Source organism: Mobula hypostoma, chromosome 23 (genome assembly GCF_963921235.1).
Source record: "Mobula hypostoma chromosome 23, sMobHyp1.1, whole genome shotgun sequence".
Lineage (NCBI taxonomy): Eukaryota > Metazoa > Chordata > Chondrichthyes > Myliobatiformes > Myliobatidae > Mobula > Mobula hypostoma.
Window position 1 is genome coordinate 46669381 of NC_086119.1, and position 17372 is coordinate 46686752.

The following is a 17372-nucleotide window of genomic DNA, read 5'->3' on the forward strand; positions in this document are numbered from 1 at the left end:
CCCACCCACTGATCTCCCTCCTGGCACATATCCTTGCAAGTAGAACAAGTGCTACACCTGCCACTACACCACCTTCCCTCATTACCATTCAGGGCCCCAAAGAGTCCTTCCAGGTGGGGTGACATTTCACCTGTGAGTCTGTTAAGGTCATCTATGGTATCTGGTGCTCCCAGTGTGGCTTCATGTATAATCAGTGAAACTCGACGTAGATTGGGAGACTGCTTTGCCGAGCACCTATGCTCTGCCCACCCCCTCCAGAAAAAGCTGGATTTCCCAGTGGCCACACCCATTTGAATTCCACTTCCCATTCCGACATGTCAGTCCATGGCCTCCTCTACTAGCGCGATTAGGCCATACTAAGGTTGGAGGAGCAGCACCTTGTGTTCCGTCTAGGTAGCCTCCAACCTGATGGCGTGAACATCAATTTCTCGAGCTGCCGTTAATCACCTCTCCCCCAATTCACCATTCCCCATTCCCTTCTCTCACCATAGCATTACCTGACCGCCACCTCCCTCTGGTGCCCCTCTCTCTTCCTCGGCCTTTTGCCTTCTCCAGCCCTTTATCTCTTTCACCAATCCACTTCACCCTTCCCCCTCTCCTGGTTTCACCTATCAACTACTACCTACTTCCTCCCCTCCCCCCACTTTCTTCCTCTGATTTCTCATCTTTTCTATCCATTCCTGAAGAAGGGTCTCAGCCCAAAACCTTGACTGTTTACACTTTTCCATAGATGCTGCCTGGCCTGCTGAATTCCTCCAGCATATTGTGCGTATTACTTTGATTTCCAGTATCTGCAGATTTTCTCTTTTGTGGGAAAACCAGATTATTCATCTTGCCTGTCCAGATCTGTCCCACTCTCCAGTTCATTGGCTATAGAACCAAAGCTTTCATTTTGTCCCCCTAAACGTGTATCCCACCGCCTTTAGAAAGCCCTTTTAAAAGTGATTCAAATATCTAGTTTTCATTTTGCCATAGAAACCCATTGCAGATTCTGTTATTGCTTTCCTTTGTACTATCTGAATGAAATGATTTGTAGGGATGGCAGACAAAACAGGTTCTCACTGTACTTCCGTACATTTGACAATATAACTCAATTTAATTTACTATCATCCGTCAACATCATTATTTGAAATTCTAGATTGAGGAGCAGAGCATCAGTTGAGATCATGACATAAAACACTGCATTGTTTGACTTGCAGGTTAAGTAACATAATATTTCGTAACGAGTGATGCGTTTATCAGGAATTTGCCAGTGCAATTCAATGACAGAGTAAAATAGGTTCTTCATGCCTTCCATTTCAGCATCAAGATTTTCAACACTACAAGACATCAGAGAACAGGGGGAGACCAGATGGAAGTTTATATAATTATGAGAGGCATAGATAGGGTAGACAATCAGAATCTTCTTCCCAGGGTAAAAATTTCAAATACTAGAGGGCATAGCTTTAAAGGTGAGGGTGGGAAAGTTTCAAGGGGATATGCAGGGAAGTTTTTCCTGTTACACAGAGTGCTATAACATGCTGACACGGGTGGTGGTGAAATGACATAAGATAAAGGCATTCTGGAAAGACACATGAATTAGGGGAATATGGATCATGTGCAGGATTAATTTAATTGGCATTGTGCTTGGAGCAGATATCGCGGGCCAAAGGGCCTTCCCTGATGTTGTACTGTTCTGTTCTATGTTCTAATATCCCAGCAAGGGATCTTAATCTACAGTTCACTTGACAGAGACTTGAGGTTTAGCAATTGACAACTTGTATAAGAAAAGCTGAAAGTGACTAAAGTGTGGATGGAGTTACATGTGTTTCCAGTGTGACTAAGATCAAAAGATTGGAAATCCTGATACAAAAACCGCGTACTTCACAATATCAAAAGTTGAGGTAAATCAGACTGAATGTGCATTTTTGTAGAATCTTCAAAAGGTTTGAACAAAATACACCCACAAAAGCATGCTGCAGTTACTCCTGCTATTTTACACATCGTCAAAAAATGTATTCTTACTCCCATTTTGGCTTCTTGACACAATACAAAATTCAATTTGAATCTTAAATAGTCTCAACCTCTGCATCATATTAACTTTCTAAACCATAATAATTTTATGCTAAAAGCAAGAAAAGTAAACACTAACTTAAAAGGACATCAATGATTTTTAGGGCTTAGGGTGCCTCTACATTCATACCCGAACTCGAGGGGGAGCAATATCCTTGCAGGTAGGTTTGCTAGCATGGTTCAGGAGGGTTTAAACTAATTTGTGAGGGGGATGGGACCCAGAGCGATAGAGCAGTGAAAGAAGTGCATGGAGTAAAGCCAGATCTAACATACAGAGAGACTTTGAGGAAAGAGAAGCAGAATAAACGGTGTAAAGACAGTAAGGTAGAAGGGCTGAAATGTGTGCACCTCAATGCAAGAAGCATCAGGAACAAAGGTGATGAACTGAGAGCTTGGATACATACATACATGGAATTATGATGTAGTGGCCATTACAGAGACTTGGCTGGCACCAGGGCAGGAATGGATTCTCAATATTCCTGGATTTCAGTGCTTTAAAAGGGATAGGGAGGATGGAAAAAGGGGAGGAGGGGTGGCATTACTGGTCAGGGATACTATTACAGCTACAGAAAGGGTGGGTAATCTAGTAGGATCCTCTTTTGAGTCAATATGGGTGGAAGTCAGGAACAGGAAGGGAGCAGTTACTCTGCTGGGGGTATTCTATAGGCCCCCTGGTAGCAGCAGAGATACAGAGGAGCAGATTGGGAGGCAGATTTTGGAAAGGTGCAAAAATAACAGGGTTGTTATCATGGGTGACTTTAACTTCCCTAATATTGTTTGGCACCTGATTAGTTCCAAGGGTTTAGATGGGGCAGAATTTGTTAAGTGTGTCCAGGATGGATTCCAGTCACAGTATGCGGACAGGCCGACCAGGGGGAATGCCATACTAGATCTATTACTAGGTAATGAACCGGGTCAGGTCACAGATCTCTCAGTGGGTGAGCATCTGGGGGACAGTGACCACCGCTCCCTGGCCTTTATAATTATCATAGAAAAGGATAGAATCAAAAAGGACAGGTAAATTTTTAATTGGGGAAAGGCAAATTATGAGGCTATAAGGCTAGAACTTGCGGGTGTGAATTGGGATGATGTTTTTGCAGGGAAATGTACTACGGACATGTGGTCGATGTTTAGAGATCTCTTGCAGGATGTATGGGATAAATTTGTCCCGGTGAGGAAGATAAAGAATGGTAGGGTGAAGGAACCATGGGTGACAAGTGAGGTGGAAAATCTAGTCAGGTGGAAGAAGGCAGCATACATGAGGTTTAGGAAGCAAGGATCAGATGGCTCTATTGAGGAATATCGGGAAGCAAGAAAGGAGCTTAAGAAGGGGCTGAGAAGAGCAAGAAGGGGGCATGAGAAGGCCTTGGCGAGTAGGGTAAAGGAAAACCCCAAGGCATTCTTCAATTATGTGAAGAAAAAAAGGATGACAGGAGTGAAGGTAGGACCGATTAGAGATAAAGGTGGGAAGATGTGCCTGGAGGCTGTGGAAGTGAGCGAGGTCCTAAATGAATACTTCTCTTCGGTATTCACCAATGAGAGGGAACTTGATGATGGTGAGGACAATATGAGTGAGGTTGATGTTCTGGAGCATGTTGATATTAAGGGAGAGGAGGTGTTGGAGTTGTTAAAATACATTAGGACAGATAAGTCCCCGGGGCCTGACGGAATATTGCCCAGGCTGCTCCACGAGGCGAAGGAAGAGATTGCTGAACCTCTGGCTAGGATCTTTATGTCCTCGTTGTCCACGGGAATGGTACCGGAGGATTGGAGGGAGGCGAATGTTGTTCCCTTGTTCAAAAAAGGTAATAGGGATAGTCCGGGTAATTATAGACCAGTGAGCCTTACGTCTGTGGTGGGAAAGCTGTTGGAAAAGATTCTTAGAGATGGGATCTATAGGCATTTAGAGAATCATGGTCTGATCAGGGACAGTCAGCATGGCTTTGTGAAGGGCAGATCGTGTCTAACAAGCCTGATAGAGTTCTTTGAGGAGGTGACCAGGCATATAGATGAGGGTAGTGCAGTGGATGTGATCTATATGGATTTTAGTAAGGCATTTAACAAGGTTCCACACGGTAGGCTTATTCAGAGAGTTAGAAGGCATGGGATCCAGGGAAGTTTGGCCAGGTGGATTCAGAATTGGCTTGCCTGCAGAAGGCAGAGGGTAGTGGTGGTGGGAGTACATTCAGATTGGAGGATTATGACTAGTGGTGTCCCACAAGGACCTGTTCTGGGACCTCTACTTTTCGTGATTTTTATTAATGACCTGGACGTAGGGGTAGAAGGGTGGGTTGGCAGACGACACAAAGGTTGGTGGTGTTGTAGATAGTGTAGAGGACTGTCAAAGATTGCAGAGAGACATTGATAGGATGCAGAAGTGGGCTGAGAAGTGGCAGATGGAGTTCAACCCGGAGAAGTGTGAGGTGGTACACTTTGGAAGGACAAACTCCAAGGCAGAGTACAAAGTAAATGGCAGGATACTTGGTAGTGTGGAGGAGCAGAGGGATCTCGGGGTACATGTCCACAGATCCCTGAAAGTTGCCTCACAGGTGGATAGGGTAGTTAAGAAAGCTTATGGGGTGTTAGCTTTCATAAGTCGAGGGATAGAGTTTAAGAGTCGCGATGTAATGATGCAGCTCTATAAAACTCTGGTTAGGCCACACTTGGAGTATTGTGTCCAGTTCTGGTCACCTCACTATAGGAAGGATGTGGAAGCATTGGAAAGGGTACAGAGGAGATTTACCAGGATGCTGCCTGGTTTAGAAAGTATGCATTATGATCAGAGATTAAGGGAGCTAGGGCTTTACTCTTTGGAGAGAAGGGGGATGAGAGGAGACATGATAGAGGTGTAAGATAATAAGAGGAATAGATAGAGTGGATAGCCAGCACCTCTTCCCCAGGGCACCACTGCTCAATACAAGAGGGCATGGCTTTAAGGTAAGGGGTGGGAACTTCAAGGGGGATACTAGGGGAAGGTTTTTTACCCAGAGAGTGGTTGGTGCATGGAATGCACTGCCTGAGTCAGTGGTGGAGGCAGATACACTAGTGAAGTTTAAGAGACTACTAGACAGGTATATGGAAGAATTTAAGGTGGGGGCTTATATGGGAGGCAGGGTTTGAGGGTCGGCACAACATTGTGGGCTGAAGGGCCTGTACTGTGCTGTACTGTTCTATGTTCTATTCATTTGAACAAGGGCTTGGTTTAATTAATTTAGAAGATCATACTGTGTACTGTACTCAGTATTGCATTAAATACTAGTATAGCTCATGTGTTCATCAAATAGGCTTGAACTAAATGAACCAAGTCAATGGGCCCAAGATTAGTAGTTTTGGTTTTATGACTAAGACATGCCTTCCATGAACTTTATTCAGTTAAGCAAGGTGATCAGCTATCCACATTCCACAAACAGCTTCACTCAGTTTTCATGCTTCCAATTCAATAACTAACCATGTGTCTAGCCATCAACTTGCCCTTCAGAAACTATAGGAAGCAACATTTCCACCATAATTACCTTTAACGCTGATGCTCAAGAGACTGCATCTTCAGAGCCCCTACCCCAATCCCTATATATTCACAACTGCGTGGCCAGATTCTGCTCCACATTCCATCTACAAGTCTGCAGGTGACATCACTGTGGTGGACAGAATCTCAAACAACGATGAGTACAGGAAGGGGAAACAGTCAGCAAAATTAATGAGTTGGTCATTGAATTCAGAGAGAGGGGCATTGCTCATGTTCCCGCTTACATCAATGATGTGAAGTCAAGAAGGTTCCTAAGAGTGAACGTCACCAGTAGTCTGTCTTGGTGGATGCTATGGCCAAGAAAGCGCAGCCTCCATAATGATGCCCAACTCCTTACTTTGAAACTTTAAGACTCCTGGTTTCAGTACCCCAGCCAACGGAACTATCACTCCCACACCCACCCTATCAAACCCCAAGAATTTTCTAGATTCCAGTGAGATCATCTCTTATTTTCTGAGCAGGAGTATAGGACCACTCCTTTTAAACTCTTGTTATATGATAAACCATCTTCAGAATCGATCCAGAGAGCCTTCACGGCTCCCTTAATTGCCAGGAAGTGAAACCAAATCTGTGTACAATCCTTCAAATGTGGTCTCAGCAGGGCCCTACCTAAATAGAGCAAGACACTCAGATTCTCTTAAAATAATTATCATTGTTTCAATGAATCAAGCAGTACCATGGTTCCTCTGAACACCAATACTTTTCAATCTTCCTACATGGAAAACGCACATTTTCAAAGTGAATCACATTGAATTCCATCTGCCATGTCCTAACCCGTTTACTTCACCTATCTACACTGCCCTGAAGCCACTATGCACCACACTCAGTCCATAGCTTTGAATCAGCAGCAAATCTGGAACTCCTCAAATTCCTGACAGGTTCTCAGCAGTCTAGATTTTTCTACGAAATAAATATTGAGCAGATTTTTCTCAAAGAAAAGGCAGCTTTGGGCATGAAGCAACACCTGAAAAGTAAAGTTGACCTCATAAGTTGTGCACAAAGAATAGGAAGTGATAGTAAGGCAGAAGGGTGAATCAACCAGATTTCAATACTTACAAAACCCAGCCACATAAACATGAGTTCTGTTCATGGGATGAAAACAGTTTATGATCTTTATAACCATAAAATTATTGTGTAATCACTTCTGTTGCAAGCTACAATCCAATATTTCCATGACATGTATCAAATTAAGTAAGGTAACAACTGATGGACATAAGCAGGATTCATTGGGTACATTTAAAGTGGAGTTCATACGTTCATAGAAACGGTGTCAAAGTTTACAGGGAAGGAAGGAAAATAAGGGTTGAGAGGGAAAATAAAATCAACCATGATCAAAAGGTGGAGCAGATATGTTGGGCTAAATGACCTAATTCTGCTCCTATGTCTTATGTTCTTAAATCAACCAGTCCTATTGTTTGTACTGAAGATAGGATTACTGCTTGTTCAGTGATTTTAGCAAAAGCAGAAATCATGAAGGTAATTGTCAAGAACACTCACGGGTTCTGAATTTTATAAGATTTGAGACGTCCCATTTCTCCAGTGTAGACTGCATTCATGTTGATGTCATTATGCAGCACCAACTCGTATTGACGAATACTGCAAAAAAAAAGTGAGGTGATTTTATTAAACATTGCTTATTGCAGCAAAATTAAATGGACTACTCATACGTGGACAGAGTACAGTAAAGATACCTGTGCTTTAGCAGTTCTCCGTATATCTTAAGATATACTTTATAGTCCGGGCACTACTTCAGTTCAAAAAAAGAATCCGTAAGTACATTACAGCTTGGTGTCAAGGATATAAGGACTTGCATGAAGGAAATAGAACACCTCAGGCAAGGCATATTCTCTGACAGCACTGATGATCACAGCAGCAACTGAGGCAGTGTTGCTTAATACAACTGCAGCTGACTTTAAGTAACCACCAGAAAACACAGAGTCAGGAGTCCCAAGCCAATTCTGCAGAAAGGGAAAGGGATGGCAAGAGACTTATGGGTAATTACTTAGGGCAAGAACCAGCAATTCTTGTACGAAGAATGAGACTATGCACATACTGTGCAAAATAGACTACTGAGACTTAAGCTCACTACATAGGTGTACAATTTTGTATGTGTGAATATTTCAGATGACATGGAAATATAATATAGGAACAGTGAAAATTGATGGCAATGGTGAAATGGTAAAACATTCACAAAAATGCAATGCAGGCGTCGACAAAGCAATTTAATTGGAAAAAGTGTTCAAAAAAAAAACAGATTATCAAATCCTCCCAGGGAAGATGATTTGTTTAGTGGCATGCAAAACTTGCAGATTATTTTAATCAACAGCCCTCAAATTATAGAGTACAGATCTGCAACAAGAATTCAAAAAGATGAGACAATCAGCTAGTGTATTGTCTGAGCAATACTAATGGTAGTATTAATAACACAAATATGTCACTTTATGAGAATACACATGGCATGGAAAACTTCTTTAAAATAGTTCAACCAATAAACAAATTTGATCATAGTTACTGAATGCATAGAATCAGAGTCCCACATTTGACCATGCCTAACACATTTTGTCCAGTATAGTTCACAAATATGATAGTGCTTAAAACAACAACAAAGCTGCAGGCTTAAAAGCAGAACACAAAGTCCTTGGTCAAGATTGTTCGATATACAGGTCATCCTAAGACAAGGACATCTGCTCCTGAACTATTCACAACCCATGCTATCTACAAAGTGTGAATGCAGCCATGAACCACGTTCACAGGTGGCAGTACAGTGGTGCGCAAATCCAAACTGCTGGTCCCAAATGCCTATACAGTATGTATGGGCTGTACACAAGTTGGGCATTTGTAACCTGGGGTGGACTTACAGCAGGAGCTTTCTACATTTGTCAATTCAAAATGGTGAAATACTTTATCAGAAGAGAGGGCACTTCTGCACAAGCTTAGAACAAAAATACCTTGCCAAAGTTATGGTGGTGCACTTCCTACACAAAATAAGTGTTTGCAATAAAGTTATATTGTACTGAAGCTAGTGAGAACAATGGTGCTTCTGACAAAGTTGAGAAACAGAACTTGGCAACAAATAATCAGAAATAAATAGTATAGTGAACTTGAAGTTCATTTGGATGCTGAAAACTTGATAGATGAGACTTTTACTGAGGTGCTACTGCCCAGAGTGCAGTAGATGGGCGACCAGCAGAAGTAAATAGGGGTGTGGTAAGAGTTAGTGCAGGGTCCCCTGTGGCCATTCCCCTCAGCAACAAGTATACCCTTATGGATACTGCTGGGGAGAAGACCTATCAGGGCACATCAGCAGCAGCCAGGCCAGTGGCACTGTGGTCGGAATCAGAATCAGGTTTATCACCACCGGCATGTGATGTGAAATTTGTCAGTTCTGAGAGTCAGCAGGGAAGGGAAAAGTCAGGCGGAGCAATAGAGATAGGAGACTCAATAGTTAGGATGAACAGCAGAGTCTGGCTAGAGGATGGCGTGTTGCCTCCCAGGTGACAGGTTCCAGGAAGTCTCAGAGCAGATGCAGAAGATTTTCAAGAGGGAGGGTGAGCAGCCAGAGACTGTGGTACACATTGACATAGGCAGAAAGAGAGAAGAGATTCTGCACAGTGAGTGTAGGGAAGAGGGTGAAAAGCAGGACAAGATAGTTATCTCTGGATTAATCCCAATAACACATGCTAGTTAGGACAGGAATAGGGTGATATTACAAAATGAGTTGCTACAGAAATGGTGCAGGGGGAAGGATCACTGGAATCTCTTCTGGAGAAGGTATGACCTGTACAAAAAGGATAGGTTACACCTAAACAACAGGAAGACCAATATCCTTGCAGACAGATTTGCTTGAGAAATTGGGGAGGGTTGAAACTAAATTTGCGTGGGGATGGAAACTAGAGTGATAGAACTGAGAATTGGTTTACAAGTCAATGTAGTGTGTAGTGACACTGAGGAAGGAGAGGGATATGATGGGGCAAAATTTCAGTCAATAGGATGAGATGAAGTGTAATATTGGGGCAAATTCATAAAGGGTGATGAATACAGGACTGAAGGTGTTATATTTGAATGCAAGCAATACAAGGAATAAGGTAGATAATCTTATAGCACAGTAAGAAATGAGCAGGTATGACTTTGTAGGCATCACTGAGTCATGACTGAAAGATGATCATAGTTGGGAGCAGAACCTTCAAGGATACACCTTGTATCAAAGGACCAGGTAGGTAGGCAGAAGGGATGGTGCATCGGTTGAATAAAAGATGAATTCAAATCCTTAGAATAAGATGACATAGGATTGGAAGATGTAGAATTGTTGTGGGTAGGGTGAAGAAACAGCAAGGGTAAAAAGACCCTGATGGGAGTTATCTACAGGCCCCTGAACCGTAGCCAGGATGTTGGACATATATTTCCAAAGGGAAATAGAAAAGATTTGTAATAAGAGCAATGTTACGATAGTGATGGGGGTTTTAAGGTAAAGGAAACCACAGGAGGCAGTGATCATAATATGATATAATTCACCCTGAAGTATGAGAAGGAGAAAGGGATGATGAGGCTGACAAGATCAGTCAAAGACAGGTTAAAAGCCAAAGGAAGTGCATATAATATAGCAAAAATTAGCAGCCTCATGTGCGGCACCTTGTCATAGGCCTTCTGAAAATCCAATTACACAACATCCACTGACTCTCCTTTGTCTATCCAGCCTGTTATTTCCTCAAAGAATTCCAACAGATCTGTAAGACAAGATTTTCCCTCAAGGAAACCATGCTGACTTTGGCCTATTTTATCAAATGCCATGAAGTAATCTGAACTTCATCCTTAACAATTGACTGCAACATCTTCCCGACTACTGAGGTCAGACTAGCTGGCCTACAATTTCCTTTCTTCTACCTGCCTCCCTTCATGAAAAGTGAAGCGGTATTTGTGAATTTTCCAGACCTCCAGAACCAGGCCAGAATCTATTAATTCTCGAAAGATCACAATCACTTCAGCTACCTTTTTCACAACCCTAGTGCCTATACAATCTGGTCCAGGTGGCTTATCTATCTTCAGAAATTTCAGTTTCTTCAAGCACCATCTCCCTAGTAAGAGCAACTGGACTCACTTCTGCCCGCATCCTGGCTACTGTTCAGAGGACAGTATATAACTCCCATAAAGGTTTTTTTAAAACTCTACCCTCAAGGATTCTGTATCTTCCAATCCTATGTCACCTCGTTCTAAGGATCCAATTTCATTTGTTACCAACAGAGCCACCTCATCCCCTCGGCCTACTTGCCTGGTCTTTCGAAACAAGGTGTACTCTTGGACATTAAACTCCCAGCTATAATCTTCTTTCAGCCATGACTCAACGATGCCACAATGTCTTACCTGCCAATCTCTAACTGAAATACAAAATCATCTATCTTATTTTGCACTGTGTGCATTCAAATATAACACCTTCAGTCCCTGTATTTGTCTCCCTTTTTGATTTTGTTCCGTTATACTGCAACTCTTCACATTGACTGCAATTTTGCCCTATCATCTGCCTGTCCTTCTTCACAGTTTCACTGCCTATGCTTGTTTACCAGCTGTCCCATCCTCAGCCTTAGCACCTAGATTCCCACTCCTCTGCCAAATTAGTGTAAACCATTCCCAACAGTTTCAGCAAACCTGCCTGCAAGGATATTGATCCCCTTGAGTTAAGGTGTAACCCATTGCTTTTGTACACGTCATGCCTTCCCCAGAGATATCAATCTGATGCCCTGCTCCCTGCACCAGTTCCTTAGCCACAAATTCATCTTCCAAATCATCCTAAACAATCATACACTTGTACAGAAATTATTTTCATCTTGGGCTTAAGAGTAAATGTGAATGGATGAAAACCAATTAAGGAAGTAAAACCAAATGCAAGGCAAATAAAAACCTCAACAACCCTGTAGGTCATATGGCATTAGATCAGATGGCACAGCACAGAGCAATGAAATTGCTAAAATAGGGCCTGTGAAACAATTATTGGAATTGTGCAAGTTTACAACAATATATTGATTAACAAACCTTTGTCATCTACGGAACAATGCTACATTCCACACAGGCTAAATTTCTGCTATGTTACTACTGAAGAGAAGACACAATTGAGCTTACTTCAGACAATTCTTGAGGGAAGAGTGTAAGAGAAACAAAACTGTTTTAAGCCACAGAGAATTATTTAAAAAATGAAAGTCTTACATTCAGAAATGGGATATTGAATTAACAGGTGTGGCATACAAAGTTCCAACAAGAAAAGTAATTTGCACATAGATCACAACTGCAGTGAAAGATATGTTACTTAATGAGTGCATACCAGATTGATCCCTTACAGATCCCAGAAATGATAAAATATTCCACTGAACTGAATCAAGTGACATCATCCTGAACTTTGTGATAAATTCCTTTACCACAGACTCAGCAAATCTGCAGAGGTTAGCTCTGAATATGTGAATCAACGTTTCAGAAAGCAGTATAGTTCAAATGTAAGGCCACGTAATATCAGACATCCCGCCCTGCAAAAACCGATTTCAGGGAGGTAGCACCATCAATTTGCGGGAGACTTCCGGGAGAGGTGGGATGTCTGCAATAGAGTAGCTCCTTAGCAGCTGGCCAGCTAGTTTAAATAACGTTAGCTATGTTAATGAACGAATGACACTTGTTAAACTCACCTCAACATGCCTTTTACAGTCTTAACCCACCATGGGCAATAGAAAAGTCATTGTTGCAGACAGTGCAGCGAGCAACACTGTCATTATTTTTGACTCCTATTAGGCAGGGGTACACTTTAGTGTAGTCTGGGGTGACGTACATTTTATATTTTCTTTTTTTTTGGAACACTCTGCCATGGCGCGTTCTCGCTCTCTCTCTCCCTTGCTTTCTCTCTCCCGCTTGCTTGCTCTCTCATGCTCTCTCTCTCTCTCACGCTCTCTCGCTCTCAAAAAATTGATTTCCGTAATATTGTATATAATTTGCGGGCATCAGGGAGCCACTATTCATATGCGGGAGACTCCAGGAACTTCCGGGAGAGGTGGGATGTCTGTAATATGCACAAGTGCACATACAAATGGAGATTACATGCTATCCCCTGTATCTCTTGGTGATTCATACACTGTAGACTTCATATGCATTTAGAGTGACTGATACACAGCAATACACAATCATGAATGCAGCTGATAATTTTACATCACATTATTCATACCTATTACCAGTGATTATGGTAGAGTGCACACAAGTTATCATCTTGTAAAACCAATGTCAGTATTTAGTGACCACAAAGGTTCATGTAGATCATATTAATGGTCACCAGCAAGAACCATCATTAGAATAAACAACAGTTCGACAAGATGAATAGCCTGAAGCAAAAGAGCTGCATAGGTTCACAGATTGTTCAGGACACAGGTGTAAATCCCTTAAATTTGTTGATTAGTTTTATTCTGTTCTCCATGGTCCAAGTTCTTTCTAGAAAAATCAGTAACATTAAGAATTGGCCCAATAAAATGCTTAGTTGGAGACTCACCTGGAATCATCGCCAGTGGCTTCCACTCCAAAGTGCTCACACACCGCTGGCCAGAACTGTTCACGCCACATGATGAAATCCTCCTCCAGGCTAAGAGATTTCAAAATAAATCCCAGATATATTACAAATCAAAGTCAAAGTTCAATTAAAACTTTAGAATTTAGACAAGATGACATCGTATGTCTCAAATAAATGCCATGCTGTATAATACATTATAGTTTTGCAGGTATCCAGTAGTGGGAAGAATACAAAAGCAAAGAATGGCAGATGCCTGAATTTCAGAGCACGAACCTTACTATCCTCTCTTTGGTATTCAAGAATGAAGTATTAAATCCCTGTACCTTTATTTGCATTCTAATCAAGTTTTTCAGCCAAATTTGATAAGTCAATGTTTGCATCTGAGAAGTCAGCTTCATTCACTGTTTTTGAATAGAAATGGAATCAAGCCAAGTGTGAAATAGTAAGAATGAAAATACTACACAATAGGGAGGAAGAAACTGTGCTAGCTGGACCTCGTTTTTGCTCACGATTCAACAAGCCACAAAAGATCATAGCAGAAGGAAGTCATTTGAAGTAACTTCTGTATCAACATTAAAGGTCTGTTTGCTCAAAAGAATCAACCGCTCAGCTACTTAGACTTCATTGCTTAGTCTCTGCTCAAGGACTTATCACTGCCTTACCAAAAGGAACAAATTAACACAATTGCATAAGCCTTACAAGTTCAAAACATTGGATTTGGCCTTGTAAGAGTTTTTCCATGCTGCGAGCTTTTTAAAAATAACAACACCTAAAATGTTAAGAGTTCCTGTCTCCAAACGTATACAGTAGCATTCAATGATTAAAATCTTGAATTATGGAGCAATACCATAAACAAGTGACCGTATGTTCAACTGAGCCAATCAAATGTGCTACTCTTAAAGAAGAGCATCGTCTGTGAACGTCAAGTCATAAAAAGCTTCTTGTGCAATTACACTCACTTGCCATCATCATCTCCCAGACCGAGCTCGAAGATCCTTTCTGCTCCCAACTGCTCCATTCTTTTGTTTACATACTGTCCCATTGCATTAAAGTGTTCATAAGTTTTATTTCCAAGCCCAAAGACCTTTGAGAAAAACAAATTTAATTTTTTTTCCATCCAGATAACTCTGAATATCCAATTCAATAATATACATTGACAACAGATCATTGAAAAAATACGTTTTAAAGAGCACATTATCAATTTACTTATGAATCTGTCTGCTTCTGGAGCAACAGATACGTATAAATTATGAAGATAAAAGTAACTTTAACCACTAATCACTATGACTAAGAAGGCAATTAACCTCAATTCAATATTTGAATTTAATCTAAATCAAATATTCTTTAACCATCATTGTTACTGACTCAAAAGTTTAATTGTAAGACACAACTTTCTCATAAAAGACAACTCTCCTTAATAAATTATTTTAAATGATGGCTTAATCCATACCACATAATTACTATCAATACTTTGCCCAGTACTACAATTGAACAATCTGGCCACAAATTAAATTTATTTTTTCCTCTTTTTTTTTTATAAACAGTAGTGAAACATTAGTAGTCTTCTAATCTCCCAGCACCTAGTTTCAGAGCCTCACACCACCTTTCTATGTTCCTTTTTCTCCCCCACAGGCAAAGTTATTTAATTGAACCAATTAATTTATCCATTAAATAGCCTTAAGATTTCATGCCTTTTTATTCAATATTGTTTAAACACATAGACAATACACTAAAATCATCCGATTAGGGCATGATAGAAACCTTTATAAAATCCCAAATAACTTCCTACCCCATGATACGTACTGCATATTTTACACCAGAGAGATCTGTGTCAGTTTCCTGCAACCAGTCATAGAAGTCTTGTGCATTGTCAGTGGGATCTCCTTCTCCATACGTAGCCAAACAGAAGATTGCCAAGGAGTTTTCTAGTTCAGTAAGTCGACTTAATTCAGACTGAAAGGAACAGAAAATTTAATCCCAACATCAATTGTAGAATACAAACAATTGCAAGTGCATCCTTAATAAATTCAGGACTATATAACACTATTTTATAACCACTAGATTACAACTGAAGAACTACTCCTGCTATAATTGATAAGAGGCAAGGTCTCACAAGCACCAAATAACCACACTATCTTTGAATGGACTAAATGAGCTCAAAATGCAGTTAACTTTCCTTCCATAATATATTGTGAATTTTCCCCATTACCTGAATACATCATAACAAAGGAAAATAATTATTCATTAAATCACAATCTAAAAGACATAGTTTGTGGATTTTGCTACTTAGAAATTGCCTATCATATTTCTTACAATGACATAACTTCAGAAATATTCATTTGTTATTGGCCGCTATTTCTTTTTGAATTCCAGCTTTGAAAACATCTTTGAACCGCAATGAATTTCTTTTTATCCTGATGTGATTGCACCTCTACACACAATATGCCTAATGTACTAGACTGTGAAGCATTAGTCAAGTGTCCTGGAAAGGGACTTGGACCCACACTTAAAAAGCTGTTAACATGGCTTATCCCTCTTGAGTAAGTTCAAGTTTTCACAATCTGAATAAAGCCCAATCTTGCTGCATACTAGTTTGCCCTCTTTAGCTTTTACGTATTGAATAGTTTGAAGAGGGGCTTTGTTTAAATAATGAGTTCACTTAAGAAGAGAGTGAGGATTTGAGGGGAAAGATTTTCTTGAGAGTGGGTGATATCTGTAACGAGAAGTAACCACTATGTTTAAGAGCCATTTAGAAAGGCATTCAAGTAAGCAAGGCATACAGTATACAGTCCTAATGCAGACTGATGGGATTAGTGTAGATGGGCATGAAGGTCATCATGGATATGGTAGTCTAAAGGGCATGTCACTGCACTGCACGGCTCTGTGACAGCTTCTTAAATCAGACTGTGGAAGTTAGGCTGAAATCAGTGTGACATTTAGTGGTTAAACAAACTGAAAAGAACAAAAATAACAAAATGCACCATGCAAACACGAAGAAATCTGCAGATTCTGGAAATTCAAGCAACACACACAAAAAATGCTGGTGAACGCAGCAGGCCAGGCAGCATCTATAGGAAGAGGTACAGTCGACATTTCGGGCCAAGACCCTTCATCAGGACTAACTGAAGGAAGAGCTAGTAAGAGATTTGAAAGTGGGAGGGGGAGGGGGAGATCCAAAATGATAGGAGAAGACAGGAGGGGGAGGGATGCATCTAAGAGCTGGGATGTTGATTGGCAAAAGGGATACGAGGCTGGAGAAGGGAGAGGATCATGGGACGGGAGGCCTAGGGAGAAAGAAAGGGGGAAACCCAGAGGATGGGCAAGGAGTTATAGTGAGAGGAACAGAGGAAGAAAAAAAAAAGAAAAAAAAAAGGGGAAAGAAAAGCGTAGGTGTTCAGCGAAATGGTCTCCCAGCCTGCGTCGCCAATATATAGAAGGCCGCATGGGGAGCACCGGACGCAGTATATCACCCCAGCCAACTTACAGGTAAAGTGTCGCCTCACCTGGAAGGGCTGTGTCTAGATAAAGCCACACTCAGGTTGGAGGAACAACACCTTATATTCCGTCTGGGTAGCTTCCAACCTGATGGCATGAACATTGACTTCTCTAACTTCCATTAATGCCCCAGCTCCCCTTTGTACCCCATCCCTTATTTTATTGCTTCATTATTTCTTTCCCCTTTTTTTTCCTCTCTTCTTTTCTCCCCGTCCCTCTCACTATAACTCCTTGCCCATCCTCTGGGTTTTTCCCTCCTCCCCCTTTCTTTCTCCCTAGGCCTCCCGTCCCATGATCCTCTCCCTTCTCCAGCCTCGTATCCCTTTTGCCAATCAACATTCCAGCTCTTAGCTCCATCCCTCCCCCTCCTGTCTTCTCCTATCATTTCGGATCTCTCCCTCCCCCTCCCACTTTCAAATCTCTTACTGTCTCTTCTTTCAGTTAGCCCTGATGAAGGGTCTCGGCCCGAAATGTCGACTGTACCTCTTCCTATAGATGCTGCCTGGCCTGCTGCGTTCACCAGCATTTTTTGTGTGAAAATGCAACATGTATGCCAGTTCAAAACACTAAATATTTTAATTTCTACATTTCACTATGGTGCACCAATTAGTCAGTGTACCTACAAAATTATAGAGACAGAGTCTGGGATGAGCAAATCCCAATCTCTTAAAGAAATCATTCGTAGTATGGCTGGCCTGTTACTGGTTGCCCTTTTACTGGCTAACTTAGCCATTTCAGGTGACTGTTAAAAACCATACTGCTGATTGTTTT

The 17372-nt window shown here is 41.3% G+C and overlaps 1 protein-coding gene across 1 annotated transcript in view; it reads right to left on the reverse strand.

The window, feature by feature from the left end:
• LOC134336850 (NADPH--cytochrome P450 reductase-like) overlaps nucleotides 1-17372 on the reverse strand; it is a 102147-nt gene that overhangs the window by 21844 nt on the left and 62931 nt on the right. The window contains exons 5-8 of the mRNA XM_063031428.1: nucleotides 14910-15059; nucleotides 14066-14190; nucleotides 13089-13178; nucleotides 7073-7171 (exon numbers count right to left, since the gene is read on the reverse strand). Of these exons, the coding sequence (XP_062887498.1) occupies nucleotides 7073-7171; nucleotides 13089-13178; nucleotides 14066-14190; nucleotides 14910-15059 (464 nt within the window). The remainder of the gene's footprint in view (nucleotides 1-7072; nucleotides 7172-13088; nucleotides 13179-14065; nucleotides 14191-14909; nucleotides 15060-17372) is intronic.